At 38.2% G+C, this 16665-nt stretch overlaps 1 protein-coding gene across 1 annotated transcript; it reads left to right on the top strand.

Moving 5' to 3' along the window:
• Window positions 1-419: 419 nt before the first annotated feature.
• On the top strand, window positions 420-15610 carry ATAD5 (ATPase family AAA domain containing 5). The gene is made up of 23 exons (XM_015645901.3): window positions 420-577; window positions 1407-3184; window positions 3504-3591; window positions 4282-4446; window positions 4628-4766; window positions 5237-5321; window positions 5791-5972; window positions 6391-6548; window positions 6826-6979; window positions 7202-7495; window positions 7669-7765; window positions 8270-8352; window positions 8442-8587; window positions 8720-8870; window positions 9331-9498; window positions 9686-9798; window positions 9883-9976; window positions 10197-10261; window positions 11128-11308; window positions 11959-12149; window positions 12446-13278; window positions 14372-14536; window positions 14727-15610. The coding sequence occupies exons 1-23, from the start codon at window positions 506-508 to the stop codon at window positions 14803-14805; spliced, it is 5481 nt and encodes a 1826-aa protein (XP_015501387.1). The 5' UTR covers window positions 420-505; the 3' UTR covers window positions 14806-15610.
• Window positions 15611-16665: the final 1055 nt, after the last annotated feature.

The raw sequence follows: 16665 nt of genomic DNA, 5'->3' as shown, positions 1-16665 counted from the left end.
GGGGCGGGAAGCGCGGCGGGAGCGGGAGGCAGCCCCGAGGCACGGACCGGCGGCTGGTGACGTCAGCGAAGCGTGACGTCAGCGGCAGACAGAGCGCACGCTAGCCTCGTGACGTCACGGCCGCGGCGCGAAAACTCGACTAAGAGCGGTGAAGGCGGGAGAGGGAGCGGAAGGAGGCGCGGCCTCGGCGGAGAAGGGGCGGGGCGGCTCCGGGCCGGTCCGCCTGCGTCACGTGACCCGAACAACGCCCGGCCGTTGGGCAGCGCGCGCGGGCCACGTGGGAGAGGCCCGAGGCCCCGCCCCCCCGCCTTCCGCGCGGAGGATCCGAATCTGGTCGCGCGCGCTTTTACCGCCCGCCCGGCGCGCGCGCCCGTCAGGCGGCGCCATCGGGGCCATGGCGGCGGCGCGCGCCCCCCGCCCCTGAGGCACCGCTTGGGGCCGAGGGCTCCGCGCTCCCCCCGCCCCGAGCGATCCGGGTGGGCTCCGCGCCCGCAGCAGCCGGGGCATGGTGGGCAGGGTCGCCGTGGCCGCGGCGGCCGCCTCCCCACTCCTCCCCGGGAACGACGGTGACGTTCAGGTGGGGACGCGGGACGGGGGTCGCGCTGGGAGGGCGGAGAGAGGGGGTGCGGCTGGCGGGGGGCGCCCCTTCGGCGTTCGCCCCCTTTGGCGTTCTGCCCTGACACGGCCCGCCCGGTGTACCTGGGGTGCTGTGAGGGGCCGCCCGCCCCCGGCCCCTGCTCTCAGGCGCCGCTGACGGTCGGCGGAGCCCCGGGGGCCGGGCTGTCACTGAACGCTTTCGAGAGACTTTGGGAAGAGACGTTCTCTGCTTCAGAGGGTGCGATTTTAGAGGAGTCTAGTTTCTGGTAAACCAGGAGTTATAAAAGTCTTTATGAGCCACAGTCTTTCTTGGAGCTGTAGAAGTAAATGCTCTTTTATCGTTTGAATCATTATACCAGATAAGAATCCTCTTGTGTTCATTTTCTTAAGTACTCTTAAAGGTACACTGTTTTCCTAAAATACGGCAGATGTTTATGGTAGGATCAGACCTTTTTAAGCTGGAATTCCCTCTCAAATGCTCCACAAATGCTCTGGGAACATCTCAAGGTCGATCATCTGAATTAATCTAGACCTTCAGACTTCCAGTGTTGTGAAATCTCTATAGAGCTGTTCTGAAGACTTTGTGGTCCCTTTCAGTTTTGACCATCTCAAGGTTTCAGAATAGGACTTTTATTTATCTGAAAGAACAGAATCTTTATTTCAAACTTAGATGACCTTTGAAAGCACAGAGATATAGTTGATGCGTGCCCAGTCTGAGCACATTAACATGAATTTTTGTCTTCTGAAAAAGTTTTCTATAAGTCATCTTAAGTTTTTTAAAACTAAGGTTCATGTTGTACCTTTTACAGCCATGCAAGAAGCGGCGAGAGGAAGATGCTTCTGTAAAAACAATCACAAGGTATTTTTCACCGTTAGCAAAACCAGTGGATAAAGCATTGTCATCACCAAAATCCAACAACATCTTGGATTATTTTAAAAAGACATCTGCAACTGAGAGTGCTGCATTCCCAGTAGGAGCTGGAGAAAATAAAACACTGTTGGATGCTGATGACAAAGAACATAAACCATCTTTCAAGCCATTTTTAAAGCGGAAGAGAAAAGGGAAGAAAGTTAATTTCAATAATATGCCAAAAGAAATTAACGAATCTGAGAATGATCTTGACATAGAAATTAACAGTGAAGACAGCACAGTAGCTACAGAACTGCTACAATACAGTAATGACTTTATTCCTTCTTGTACTGTAGTGGACAAAAAATGTGCAAGAAAATTAACAGAAGATAATGATCAAAGAGAGAACTTCCCAAATGTTGCCCCCTCCAGAAAAAATGCAAAAAATTTTGATAGTGAAACAATTGGATCAAGAAATAGGATAAGAAAATCAAGGAAAAGGAAGCACAAAGTAAATTTTGATTTGTCTGAAAGCTCTTCATCAGAAAACCAGATGAATGAAACATGTAAAACAGAAACTGAAGAGAAGACAAATACAGTAGTAGAGTGTGATACTGCTGTTGGTGATTCCAATTTTGAGGTTCATATAGATGATGGGACATCCCAGGTAAATAATTGTATTATAACAGTGTCATTTGAGGACTTCTTGAGAAGTCAGGGAGAAAATAATGTTGAAGAAGACACAAAGCCAGCAATAGACACTTCTGGTACAGCAAACAAAGTGGACAGAAGTGATAGTGTTAGTGACCCAGAAAAGTGTGAGGAATCCCAACAGCTGCCACTCAGAACAGTGACTGTCCTTGCACAAGTTCATTCCATTCCCCCCAAATTATCTCCCTCACATAAGGAGCAAAAAGGCTCTAGGAAAATAGCTTCCATTTTTTTGAAGCAGAAAGGACATGTAGGGGAAAAAGAAAGCAGCCCAGCTCTCTTGGACAGTGAGCAAACTGAACAGGTGACTCAGAAAAGAAAATCCAATGTCGTTATTGAGGAAGAGGAATTGGAGTTGGCTGTACTGGAGACTGCAGGGTCAGATTCTCTGAGGCCAAAATGTACTCTGGAAGAAAAGCATCAGTTTATGAAAGCTTTTAGACAACCAACAGCAGATGTAGCAAAAAGTGGAGTTAAAAAGGCACCTGGAAAACAAAAGCAAGCTACTGCAAAGTCTTCAAAAGAAAAAGAAAAATCTGATGATGTTCCTTCAAATAAAGGATTAAAAAGCGGGATATCAGAAGATTATGTGGACAAATATACACATTCTAAACCTAAAAGCAATAAAACTAAACCCAGAAGATCTAGGAAGGTTCAGAAAAAAGGGAACAGAAGAAAGAATGCTTCAGAAACTAAGGAAACCAATGTCTCAAACAGCAGCAATTGTACTGGCGAAGACGATTCAGATGCTAGTGTTGTTACTGTGGAAGATACCTTAGATGTTAGAATTTCTTTAAGTCCAGAAGTGAGTGAGTTAAGAAGGAGTTTAAGGCAGCAGAAAACCAAAGCACCAACAAATATTTCACCTAAAAAGCCCAGGGCTAGAAGTGCCTGTTCTGCAAATGAATTAAGTGCCTGCCCATTAGAGACTTCCACCCCAAAAGCACGCAGACAATCCTGCAAGAAAAGCAGCATGTACAGAGCTGAGGTGATTACTGTGCCCTTTGATGGAAACAGCCCAATAAGGTAAATTTTTAGAGTATATTCTACCTTTCTGCCCATTAATTGTATGCAAGTATTTTGAAAATAAAACATAATTTGCATGCGTTGCATGGGTACTAATCATGGTGGGTAAAAATAGAGAGGAACCAAAGCTGACTATACCTGTGTTTGTACTGAAGACATCAAAAAAACCAACCAAACAACAAAAAAACCTCAACCACCAGTTGCAGGGTTGCTTCTGTTTACAGTACTGTATTTTTAAAGTCTTTTGAAAATAAGATTGAGAGTAACGTTTCCCTTTATTAACCAGTAACAATCTCATAATAATTTTTTCTCTAATTAGAATGAGGTTTACACGTATCAAAGCAGCTACAAAATCAAATAAAGCTGAAGCAATGAAAAATGAAGAGTCTCACTCCAAAAACACAAAGGTAATTTATTTAACAATTGGTGTCAGTATTTTGTTGTTTCCTATATGGGTATAATTGTGAGTATTCAGTGTCGTGTAATAATCAGTGTAATACAATATGACAGTTCCCAGCTGCCCTATGGAAAGGGAATATACTCTGATTTATGATGAAATCTGAGATACTTTCTTATACCATAGATCTTAAAACATGTTTTATTAGTAAAAATCCACCGTTCATAAGAGAAAAATCCCATAAAATAGTATGCTTCTGTGCTGCAGGTTCTCAGAATGGGGTATAGAAACCACAGGACATGTCACTTAGTGCCGTGGTTTTATTTGACAAGGTGGTGATTGGCCAGAGCTTGTATTTGATGATCTCAGAGGTCTTTTCTAACTTAAATGATCCAGTGGTTTGTGATAGTGTTTGGGCAGGGCAGAACAGCTGAGGCTTAAGAATGTCACTACCCATGTTTTATTTGTTCCATGAAAAAATTTGGGATCTCCTCGCAGGGCTCTCACTCCCTTTTGAAAGCTGTTGATATAATCTTGGTGTGCTTGTCCTTTCAATTACTTAATTTTCTTTTTGATACCAATGAAACTTTGCAACAATTACATACTTCTATGAAAGTGAAAAAATATATTTATATGCACAGTACTTAGTGAATAGAGTGCTATTAATTACTATCTAGGATTTTTTGTTCTCTGTTAACAGATAAACTCCACTTCTAAAAACATATCCAAAGCAAAGCAGCTGATTGAAAAAGCAAAGGCTATACAGCAGAAGAGATCAAAAGTGAATGAAGACTCAGCAGCTCCTGTGAGGCGCTCATCTCGACAGCAAGCTCTTGCTGAGAAGAAGAAATTAGAAGAAAATGATGTAAGGCTGTACTTTGAGGGGGAAATTTTTATATATTTGTGATTGATATAAACAATACAGATGATTCTTACTTGATTCTTTATAAGAAGTGTTTGCAAACTAAGGTAGATACCTGCAATGTATCGTTAATAAAGGAGGAAAAATTCGGTTTCCTTTCTTACTTGATTTGCTTTCCCTCTAGGAATCGGTAATAATTCTAGATTCAAGCATGGATTGTGTCACTACAACGGAGCAGAGTGTGAAGGAAAAGAAACTTCGGAGCTTAAATGATGTTTTGGGGAAGAAGTCTAAAAACTTGAAGGTTGCAAAGAACTCCAATGGTAATTGGGTTTTACTGAATGTGTTTATTTTTTATTACAGAAACATATTATTGACTATTGTAAATTTATTTCATAAAGCTGCCTTTGCAGTATATTAATTTTTTCTTGTGGTTTATCTTGTTTAATATTCCAATATATACCTTTCCTTTTTATATGAATTAATAGTGCAGACATTTTTTACATATGTTATTTTGCTTTTTCTTTATTCAGGGAAAACTGTTTAAAAAATTGTCAATCATATACCATGTTTTGCTGCATCTCCTTTTTTTTCATAATGTTAGGAAATAGCATCTATACTGAGGAAATAATTAGAAATAAAGCTATAATGAGTTTTGTTAAAATACTCAACTTTCCCTTAAGAAAAAGAGTTTCCCTGATGATTAATGGAACATACAGGTAGTGAATACAGAAGCAAGGTTAGAATCTTGTATCAGTGCTAATTTAATAATGGGTTTTTTATCTTTTTAAAGGGAAACTGGGATGTCCACCTTCCTGCCTAGGCAAAAACACTCAAAACTCTGCAGGTGAACCAATTGTGATCTTTGATGAAAGCAGGTCAGTTGTCAAGAGTGCAGATGCTTAAAAATCAAAACACATTTCAAGGTTACTTTAGCATTCTCTTGTGTTACAGATTTAAATACACTTACTGAAATGTGCTATCAATATTCATGACTTCTATATGATTAATACTTCAATCTGCTTGCAAAATTTTAGGGGTGTCTTGGAGAGTTCCTCAGCTATTTTAGAACAATATTAAATGTCTGAAAATGTAGTTGATGGCTGATTAAAAATAAATCCCAAATTGCATATAAAAATACAAAACCAAAGAGAATTTATTTTAGATTGAAATTTTTAACACAGAATTAATTTCAACCTAACTACATTAAAATTAATTTTAGCAGTTCTGTCAGACTGTTTTTAACACATTTGGAAGAGAATGTGATTAAATTCAGCCTTGCATAGCTTGAAGTTCTACTAATTATATCTTTCTTTCCTTTCTTTTTCTTTCCTGTTTTCATTAAAGCCAAGATGCATCTGAAAATTCTCAAGATGATGATCCATTCAGAGCAAAACGTGAATTCCTGATGAGTGGATTGCCAGAGTCACTGAAAAGGCAGATTGCAAAGAAGGCAGCAGCAATGGAAGCATACTCTCTTGCAAGTTCCTGTTTTAAGACTGTTGTCCACGTACAGCAGAAGGATGACTGTAAGATTTGCTTAAGCTTTTGGGTTTTGCTTAAATGTACATAATAATTTCTGGAGAATTTGAACAGCTTAGGACTGGAATAGGTGGGAGTTTCCTCTTGTTTTGTGTCTCAGTAAGAGAATGAAACTTAGAAGCTTCCTGTGAGATGTTCTTGAATACAAAATTAACAAATTAAATTGATGCAAAAGTAGTCTATACATGCATGGGTAAGGATGCAAAATTCTTAATATTTAGTCAAAAAGGTTGGTCTGTTAAGTTCCAATTTGGAGAATAAAGATTGTGTTGGATTGATTTGGGCACAAACCATTTCCTGCTAACAAAGTCAAAAGACTTCCCAAAAGAGAGAAGACCAGCCCATTTATTTTCTCTAGAATAGAAGCTAACTCTTGTTTTGTTTTTGGTGGGGGTTCTTCTGTAGGTTCTCCAATGTGGAAATTGGAATCACCATCATGTCCTCTATTAACTAAGCTGAGAGAACTGAGTACTCAAGTCACCAACATCACAAAAATCACTCTCTCACTTGGTGAATTTTCCACTGTGAATTCAAAACAAACTGGAAATTGTTCTGCAGCTGTGGTTAGTACTTTAAAATTCAAATTGTCCTGATATTTGTTTGGAGTTATGTTTTTAATAAATCCTGTTGTTTGAATTTGTTTCAGTCCTGAAATTTGTTTAATTATTTTTAATTTCTCTGTGTATGAGTTACCCATTTTGCATCTTACTATTAGACAGTTCTCATCAGTTCTTAACAGTTTTTGTTAATCTCTGAATTTAACAAGATACTACCAATTAAAATTATGCAAAGCATTGTGTGTAAAGATTTTCAGTAATTCTCTGTGTGTGTGTATTCCAGCTTTCAGGTCACCGACCAGCTTTTCCTGATACATTCAAGAAGGATTTGCTAGATGAGATTGTGGCTTCTAATTCTCAGTTTCCAGTGAGAAAATACTACTCCAGGTTCCTGAAAAAGCAAACAGAACGGTTGGCTTTGGAAAACAGTACACAAGGTTAGGAATCTATGTAGGGAGAAAACCACCTTTGCTCTCTCTGGCATTGAAATACAACTGGGAATTTTTAAAAATACGTTACTGAAGGAATACTGTTGTTAGAAATAAATTGATCCTCAAATTTTAAGCTATTTGGACCAAATTCTTCAAATATGTATCAAATGTACAGTAGTAATGGACATAGCCAGAAATGTTAAATGGATGGAATTTTTTTCTTCTTAGAAAATAGAGATGGCAGTGCAAGTCTTGATGTAATAGAGAAACTTCCTGACAACTGGAAGGAAACAAAGAGGAAAAGGAAGGAAACAGAAGACCGCAAATCAAAAAGAAGAAAACGACTTGAAGGTACAGAGACTGAAATGAAGTCAAGAGTTTCCAGGAACCTTATTCCTCCCACATCTGGAGACAAACAGGCAGAGACAGGACAAGCCCCACACTTGGGAAAAGACAAGACCCAGAAACCAGATGGTGTGACAGAAGACACTGGGTGTTTATCAGCTCCAAGTGCACTTCCAGGTAACTGCATTTCCCATCTCATTTTAATCTTTGCATTGAGGAGGTGTATGTGTGATGTATGTCAGCTTTCCACTGTGATGAAAAAATCGTATCTAGTCCTAATTCTCTGCTAGATTTGATCAATTCTGTTGCATGAAGAACTGTTTAAAAAGGGACAATATTTTTTTCTGTAGGTTTGGAAAAGGAAGACATGCTCTGGACAGAAAAATATCAGCCTCAAGATTCCAGTGAACTTGTAGGGAACAAGAAAGAAATTGAAAGGCTACACAGGTCAGAAGTTGGAGCATGGATCCATTCCTAAAATAAGTCAAAACCTCATGTTACCTGATAAAGTACTGAGAGAGCAGTACTTATCTTTACTTCCCTACAAGCATCCTGATCCTGACCTTGCTGTACTGTCTGCTTCTGACAGGAATTCAGCACTGAAATCCACCTAACACATTGTGCTATCAGTTAAATTTTCTGTGTGGGCTTAAGTTACTGGTGTAGCTCTTACAAAGAATTTAAAGATCCATCTGACTAAACAACACTGAATTATGAGTGAATAAGTAGTTCACCATATGACTTGTTTTTATACCAATCAGCTAACAGAATGGAAAATGAAAAAGGAAACAGTTAAATCCTGATCATTTTTTTGCTTTTATTTGAAAGGACTTCATAAGTTCCTATGGGGTAACAAGTGGTTGATGTCCCCTAGTTTTATATTCTGCTCCATCTTAATTTGGTTCACTTAATTCACCAGCAATTATTATTGTTTGTTCCTTCCTTTTATAGTTGGTTAAAAGAATGGAAAAAGAGAGCTGATTTGGAAGAAAAACGAAATCAGAAAAGAGAAAGAGAGAACAAAGAGCAAGAAGGTACTGATAGAATTAATATAGCTTCTCTTTTGTTAAAAGCTGGTAAAAAATAACAGTAATCCTTTCTTTTCTTTTTAATAATTCTACAGATTCTTTAAGCAGCCTTGACTTTAAAGATAGTAAATCTGATACTGAGGAAGAGACAACGCTTTGCAATACAGTTTTGATAACTGGCCCACCAGGAGTGGGGAAAACTGCTGCAGTGTATGCTTGTGCTCAGGAGCTTGGGTTTAAGGTTTGTGGAGACCTTTCTCTCCTCAGTGCTTTTTTCTTATTTATAGCTAATGATACAAAAACATTTGTAATACAAGATGTGTACAATTTAATTTTCTTTTGGTTTTTTTTTGTAAATTAAATGCCATTGCAGATATTTGAAGTCAATGCCTCTTGCCAGCGTAGTGGGAGACAGATTCTGTCCCAGCTGAAAGAAGCTACTCAGTCTCATCAAGTGGATAAAAAAGGTGTGAATGCACACAAGCCTTGCTTTTTTAACAGTTGTAGCACTGTCAAGTCACCAAGTAAGTGTCATGGTTTTTATCTGGGGTTCTTTGTTTGGTCTGAATTATAGGGTGGGTTTTATGGAGGGGAGGAGGTTCTTAAAGACTGAATTCCAAAAAACAAGTTTTAGGTATCAGTTGTTTTTAAAAAGATAGCAGATTTAGCTTACCTGGCCATAATAGTAAGAACTGGTCTGTTGTTTAACACAACTACAGACCAAATTAAATAACGACTTTATTAAAATACTGACTCTTGATTACATTATTTCTGCAGTGGTGGAGCAAGTGCTGTGGCATTTGAATAGAAAGTTGAACAGAAAGCTTTTCCTATAACAAGAGAAAAGGAAAGCAAGCAAAAATCAGCACAGTAAACATGTCATTTACCATAGATAAAAAATGGGTTTTACTTTAAATTTGTCTAAGAAATACCAGTTTGGCATTATATCTCCAGATGAAGTTTAATATAAAACATACCTTGCAGAAAAAATGTGTTCTCCAAAGAAAGTTATTTCTCCAAGAAAACCACCACTGTCACCAAAAGGAGCAGGATTAAAACGAAGTTTGCCCCCTAAAACACTTGCAAACTACTTCAAAATTTCTGCCAAACGTAAAGGAGATGGAGAAGCAACATCTGGAGAAAAAAATGGGGGTAGGTATTCTTTTTTAATAATGAATTACCTTTGGAGATGGAAATGCTACACCGTGTATGTGGAGCTGTGTGGAGAAAAGAACAGATTCTCTTAAGCATTTGATACATGGGGGATTTTTGAAGCCAGTACCTAAAGCATTAAATTGTTTTATTCCTCCTTCCTGCTCAATTATTCATCCACCTGCAGGAAATACTCAGAATTCACTGGAAGTAAAGAAAGATGCTCAAATTAAGTCAGTTAATGAAGAGGGAGGAGAACACAACAGGAAAAGTGCAACGTCTCTCATTCTTTTTGAAGAGGTAAAATTCACATTAGATGTATTGGGACTGTTCACAGCTTGTAACTGCTGCTCAAGGTATTGATACTATGTTTGTTTTCTGCAGGTGGATATAATATTTGATGAAGATGTAGGATTTCTAAGTGCAATAAAGACATTCATGGCAACTGCAAAAAGACCTGTAATTCTTACCACCAATGGTGAGTAGAGCTTATGACAGTAATTACAGAAGAGACGCTTTTAATTAAAGGCTGTAAATGGTCATGGGTGAATATTGCTCCTAAATGCAAAATTACATGAGTGGAGACTGTAAAGCAAGGATTTGAGTGTTTGAGTAAAGGTATTGGCTGGTCTAATGGATTAAGAAAATAACTAGGTTTGAACATGATGTCATGACAGTTCACTGATCTCTCTTTATAGATCCAACATTCAGCTTAATGTTTGATGGCTATTTTGAAGAAATCAACTTTAAAACCCCTTCCTTGGTAAGTCTTTATCTGGAAATGCAGGTACATCCTAAGCAAATAATTGTCAGCTGATTTCAGTTTGCAATTTAAATGTTGGGGTAGGTTTATATATTTCTGTTGTAACATAATTGTTTGATCAGAGACACTCATGTCTTTGGGGTTTATGTAAGGATGTGTAGGACATATTTATGGTTACTTGTAGAAGCTGTTTTACTAGCATGGAAGATTTATTTTCCAAACAATTTAGTGGTACTGAGAATTAAAATAAGAACATCACTTACTCAATTTAGTTTTTAGAAGGTAGTTATATAAATATTCGTTAAATATTAATTTAATTAAAAAGTACAGGAGTTATTTTAGAACTATTATGGGTTATTCCTTTAATGTAAACACTACTGTCCTGTGTAGCAAATAGTTTTATTTGCAGCTATGTATTAGGTGAAAAACCTAACTAAATGAGAATCAGAAGGACTTAATTATTGAGAAGGGGAAATTTCTTAATGGGAAACTGAAAACCTGTTGAACTTCCAGGCAATTGCAGAAAACCTTTAAAATTAATGTAATTCAGTAAAAGCTGATCACTGGTGATGAGAAGCAAGGTGTAGGTAGCTTCAGGACCATGAGCAGAATATGTTTGCGTGTTTGTTTTTAATCAGCTGAATTTCTAAACTGAACTTAATGCTCTGACATAGGCTACATAGATTGGGTAGTTTGCTTTTCCTTACAGGTTTTAATCTAACTGTAATCTAATTTAATAAACTAATCTTCTGTATGAAAAGGCAAAATGTATTGCAGGCATAAATAGAATAATTTGCTCTTGTATGACTTCCTGCAGTGTGATTGGCAGGAGATGTTTCAGTGGTCTGTGTGTAACTCCTGTTTAGATAAACTCTGTGAGCTACCTCCAAGCTCTGTGCCTGGCTGAGAACCTACGGACAGATGTGAAAGACTTGGCTGCTCTCCTCACCACAAATAACTGTGATATCAGACAAAGTGTTCTGTACTTACAGTTCTGGGTTAGAAGTGGAGGTGGATGCTTGAAAGAGAAGTGTTTGGTACCTCATGGTATGTTGATTTCATTTAATCTTAAAAAAATATCCATCTAAATATGAATTTGACTAAATAGAAGCATTCTTAGACATGTATGAATAAATGGTAATTTGTAAGACTGCTTACAAAGCAGGGAGGGGGGAGGTTCTGCTGTTTTTAGCTACCTCAAAGCCTTGTATTAATGCATAAGGAGCTAAATTTTGAGGATTTTATTGCCTGTCATTACAGTACTTACTATCTCCGTTTCATGTTCTGAGTAGCAAAACTGGGCAAAGAAGGGAAGGAGTAGTAATTTTCCTCAGAGTTTGCAGTTCTTTATCCATGTATCTGGGTTGTGGGCAATTCACCTAGAAGAAGCAGTGCTGAAGTACCTGACCCCAAAGGATTCAGGAAAAGTTTAGGGGTGTGAGGGTGTAACAGGGAGAGACAAGTGAGGCACAACCTACTTCAAAGATTACTTGGGAAGCAGGAGAACAGCTTGGTAACACTGACAGCAGTGATGTGGCCATGGGGATGTCTCATTTCAGCTGCTCTGTTCCTTCAGCACCACAGCAAGAAGTGACAGTTACAGCATCCTTTGTGACAGGAATTCAGGCAAAGAGGTGGAAAATCAGTTTATTGGTGCAGTTGTTCCCTTTCAAGTAAAGCCTGTTATCTCTGTGCAGGAGGAGAAGAGACAAGGAAGGCAGATAGTGTCATTCATCCTGCAAAGTCCAATGATTCCAAGGTGGATTTTTCTCAAGCTGATGATGCACGTCTTCAGGAGTTTCCAAAATGTGATACAGGCTGTGTAGAGACGTTGCTTGGCCTTAAGAACATCCTGTTGCCTTCAGAAGATTTGTTTACATTTCTTAAGGTATTTTGGTAGTTGACTTGATAGTACTTTGAATGATTGCCAGATAACTGAGTGTAAGCATCACCAGGAATAGCATAATCTTAGAAGCAAATCCCTGAAAAGGTTTGTTGTAGAAATTAGAGAATTCAATGGTTATTAAGGACAATCTGAACTGGGGTGGTCTCCTGCAAGCAAAACAGCCCCTCACCTCATAAGCACAAAGCAAGGAGTGTGAGATTTTCTGTAATAACATTTTTATTTTTTAAAAAAATGTATTTTAATATATTGATAAAGATTTCATGATTATTATTTTGCAGCACAAAATCACAACCATGGAGGAATGGAATAAATTGATCCAGCTTCTCACAGAATTCCAGATGAACCATGTGGATTTTGTATACAGTAATCTTGAACTTATTCTTCCCTTACCAGTGCAAGTTGGGTCAAACCAGTCTGAAGCCTCAAAGTCTATGCTTGAAAGGACTACTATAGTTTCTTCAAAAGACAGATCTACAAAGAGTTCTTCCTCTGGGAAGAGTAGCCCTGGAAAAAGGTCTAAAAAGACAAAGGCTCAGAAAAGGCTTGAGCTATTGGATGATAGTGACTTATTTGATTCTGAGCTGAACTATTCAGCTGAATTCATAACTTTGCCATCAGACAGTCCTAAATCATGTACTGAAATTGATAAAAAGGAATCAAAATTGTTGGTGCATAAAGAACAAAAAGAAGTTAGAACTAAAACCTCAGCAAATGAAAAAAGGTCTGCAGTTGTTTTTCAGTGTCTGAATTCACTGACTGAGTTTGTGGAAAACATGTCCTTCCTGGATTGCTGTGTAAACACTAACACCAGGGAACCACTGGAGTTTTCTGAAAGTGAAGAATTTCATTGGACAAATGCCAAAATCAGAAATGGTCTTTGTGATGAGTTCAGTATAGAAAATACTGATTGGTGGAGTTCCCAGAGCTGTAGTGAAATAAAGGCAGCTATTGAAGCACTCAGCTTCACCAAAAGTTCTGTTAATATTTCACAGAACTTGGAATCTTTTTTGAGTACCAGTAAAACATCTGAAAGTGATCAGCTGAGAGGACTTACTCTGCCTGTCTCAGACACAAGGAATTACATATCCTTCAGTCAGGCAGCTAATCCAAGGTAAGACTTTGTTAATATTTCTGGAGCATAATGCAGTTATTTGTCAAGAAGAGCATTTCACAAGGTGTAGGACTGTTTCAGATTTGATGTATACACATTCATACCACTATGACTGTTGTCAGTGTGCCTCAAAACACTGCAATATATTGTTCACTGTGCTTTTGCAACCTTAAATTAACTTCTTGTCAATTTGCAAAAAGTGACTTTTCTTGAACAGCCTGACTAATGTTGTTAAAGAATGGTGGCCTTAAGTCTAGTCACTTTAAAAATGTACAAACACCACCACCACCCCCAAAAGAATAACAGAACTCTAAAGGAATGGCTTTTTCAAGACAGATGGGATTCTGCAAGTACCAAACATGCAAATTGGTCACTCAGTGCCAGTTCATACTGAACCAGTGTGTGTTGGTAGGTGCTGCTTGATGAAGACCTAACAAAATCCAAAGTAAATTATTTGTAGTAACTTATGCTAACAAAGAATAACCTTTAATACATTATAAAAGACCAATGAATACTATCAAGTGTGGGCATGAAACATTGTTTTTTAACACAAACAAGTCATCTTAGGTAAAATTGGCACAATAGGCACTTAAAGCCCATTCAGGGGTCTGAACAGGAAAATGGCTTAGAGCCTTTCTTCTGTAAGTCAGTACCCAGAGAAGCAATGTCAGAATGGAACTTAGCATGCATCCTGTGACCAGGTTTGTATCATGGGTTATACACTGGACATGACACTGATATTCTGGCAAATAACAGTTGCATAATGCTTTTTATTTTTGAAAACCACAGATGTTTTCAGTTGTGGTTGTACTGAACCTCGCATCTGACCGAAGAGGTCCCCAGATCAGACTCCTGATTAAGACAAGAGCATTGGCCAAACAAACTGCTGGCCCTGATGTTTCTGTCCAAGTGCAGCTTTGTGATGCTGTGTAAGCAGCACACAATTAGAAGCTGCAAACATCTGATCTATTGGGATGCATTTCTGGACATCAATTTAATGGAGTTTTAAACCAGTGGCTTTGATCCTAAATAAATAAAATCATCACTGCACATTCATGAACAGGAAACAATAAAGCTTCATTCTCTGTTTTAGCACTCACAAAAAAGCACAGAAGAGGCTGGCTGTCATCAAAACTGTATTTTCCAGAAGTCCTTTAAGCCTGGGCAATAAGCAAGCCAGTACCCTTGAATACCTCCCCACTCTCCGCAGTATCTGTAGGTCTGAGAAGCTTAAAGAGCAAGGGAAGACTAAAAGAAGGTAAGCTGGGTTTTCCTAGATCTTGCTACATTTAATTATAAAAGGTAGTTAAGGACTTCAATAAAATAATTTGTCAAATAATTCTAGGCAAGGAAGGTGGACATTTGTCTCTCAAAATAATAAAAGTGTTGCCTTATGATTGGAAATAACTTTGTTCCCTTAACAATCTTTCTTACTTTTTTTTTAATAGGTTCTTGCATTATCTTGAAGGGATTCATCTTGAAATACCCAGAAAAATTATAAATGGTCTGTCTTTGGACTTCCCTTAAAATTTCCAACACCAGAAATGATTTGTGCCTAATGGTGGTACTTCACCATAGTTTGTTTGGTTTTTTTTTTAATTACCACGTTATTGTATATTAGAGCCATTTCTATATTAAATTTTTATAAGTATTTAAAATAATGTATATATCTATTGTCATTATACTTCTCTCCACAGCTGAAATGTGGGTTTGTTTGGTGCTTGTCCAGTAAGGCATTCATAATATTAAATGCACAGACTATTCAGTGGGGAGTTGTTCTTGCTCTCTTTCTCTCTAGTTTGTGGATCACATAGCAAGAAGCCCATTTGTAACAACTAACTGTCACAGCTTCCACAGCAAAGTTGCTGTTTTCTGAGGAGACCATTTTGTTCAAGTAAGTTTGTTTCTGAATTTGCAGTTAAAGTGATAAATAAGGTGGCACAGAGAGGATGCAACAAGTCCTCTGAAGTCTAAATGACTAAAACCAACTCTTTGACCACAGGGAACAAAGTCATTACAAAGCACTATGCCTCAATGTACATATATTTGTATACATTTCTTTCATTGTTTACAGCTGTCTGATCTGCATGTTAATCTCCTAAAAAAGTAGAGAAATTATTACTGTAGCTCAACATGGTCTCAAGAGATTTAGGCAAGACTTTGTAAATAACCATTATCCCAGTATTACTTTGGGTTCAGGAATATTTAACTACTTCTAGTCTTGTATATTGTGTTCTGTTCTTAAGCATCTTTTTTTGTATTTGACAAAACTTCAGCCTGATTATTTGTGATTGAATCCATTTTTATACGACAATAAATTTGTGAGACTTTGCTACAATCTCAATGTTTCTGTTGCATGAAAGGTAAAACTCCAGAAACATATTTTTTAAAGAATTTTAAAACTGGAATTAGTTCAACCATGTACTTTTCTGCCTTTCCTTTGCAGTTAGACTGTTCCTGTTCCTCAAACTGATTCAGGCTGCTGCCATGCAGTGGTGCTCCATTTACCTCAGTATCTCTGTAAAAATAAGGAAGGCCATTTGCTAGTTCTGATCTCATCTTATGTTTCATGTTTTAAAGATATTCAGGAATTAGAATTATTTATGGAACCAGTAAATTATTTTAAGTTTCTGCATTATAGATAATTTTTATAGTTTACTCTTTTCATAGTCCAGAATTATTAAAAAATTAAAGTGGTGGCTGTTAAAATCTTAATGGCTTGATTTTTTGTATCAACGGTCTATGCTTCTCCTGTATGATTTGTAAAAATAAATAAATACACATTTTTAAATTTTTTTAAATAATAAAGTAAAAGTGTATCTGTTCACTGCTTTCTAAAGGCACTATCTATCTTAAGTAGATTACAGTGAGGACCTACATAAGACACGTGTATTATACTGCATTACAGCAATGCAAGTTAGCAATGCAAATTAAACTTAACCTGAAACTAGAAAAATATTTGAATACCTCTTAATATTTCCCGGAATTAATTAACTTTCTTGAAAATCTTTGTCTCAAATTTTTCTCGTCTTGGATAATGAGAGTATTAAGTCACAGACTTTTTCGGTATTTATCATGGCAGAGGAACATTTCCAGTAGGATTGAAATGCTTTATTGTCCCTGCACTGCATTATGTGGGCAGGGTTTTTCTGGCACTGTTTGGGGTCACCGAGCTCCCTCAGAGCCTGTGCTGAGCACTCGTGGTGGGGCAGAGCTGCGCTGGGAGAACGGGACTCGCCTGCCCCAGCGGTCCCGATGCTTTGGTCGATGTCTGGGGCGCGACTGCCGTTCTGTTAGCCAGCAAGCTTTGTAAAGTGACTCTGTTAGAGAGGTGGGGTTCAGACAAACCTGGAGGTGCGGAGGAGCTCTCCTGGACACGGGCTCCTT

Source organism: Parus major, chromosome 18 (assembly GCF_001522545.3).
Source record: "Parus major isolate Abel chromosome 18, Parus_major1.1, whole genome shotgun sequence".
NCBI classification, from domain to species: Eukaryota; Metazoa; Chordata; class Aves; order Passeriformes; family Paridae; genus Parus; species Parus major.
Note: the sequence above shows the minus strand (reverse complement) of the source record. Positions and strands in the feature narration are given on the sequence as shown.

Bases quoted from the DNA above. Each gene is read 5' to 3' on its own strand.
- ATAD5 (XM_015645901.3), top strand. From the start codon at position 506: ATGGTGGGCAGGGTCGCCGTGGCCGCGGCGGCCGCCTCCCCACTCCTC. The intron at 9,499-9,685 runs GTAGGTATTCTT...ATCCACCTGCAG, and splicing joins ATCTGGAGAAAAAAATGGGG to GAAATACTCAGAATTCACTG. The intron at 13,279-14,371 runs GTAAGACTTTGT...TCTCTGTTTTAG, and splicing joins AGTCAGGCAGCTAATCCAAG to CACTCACAAAAAAGCACAGA.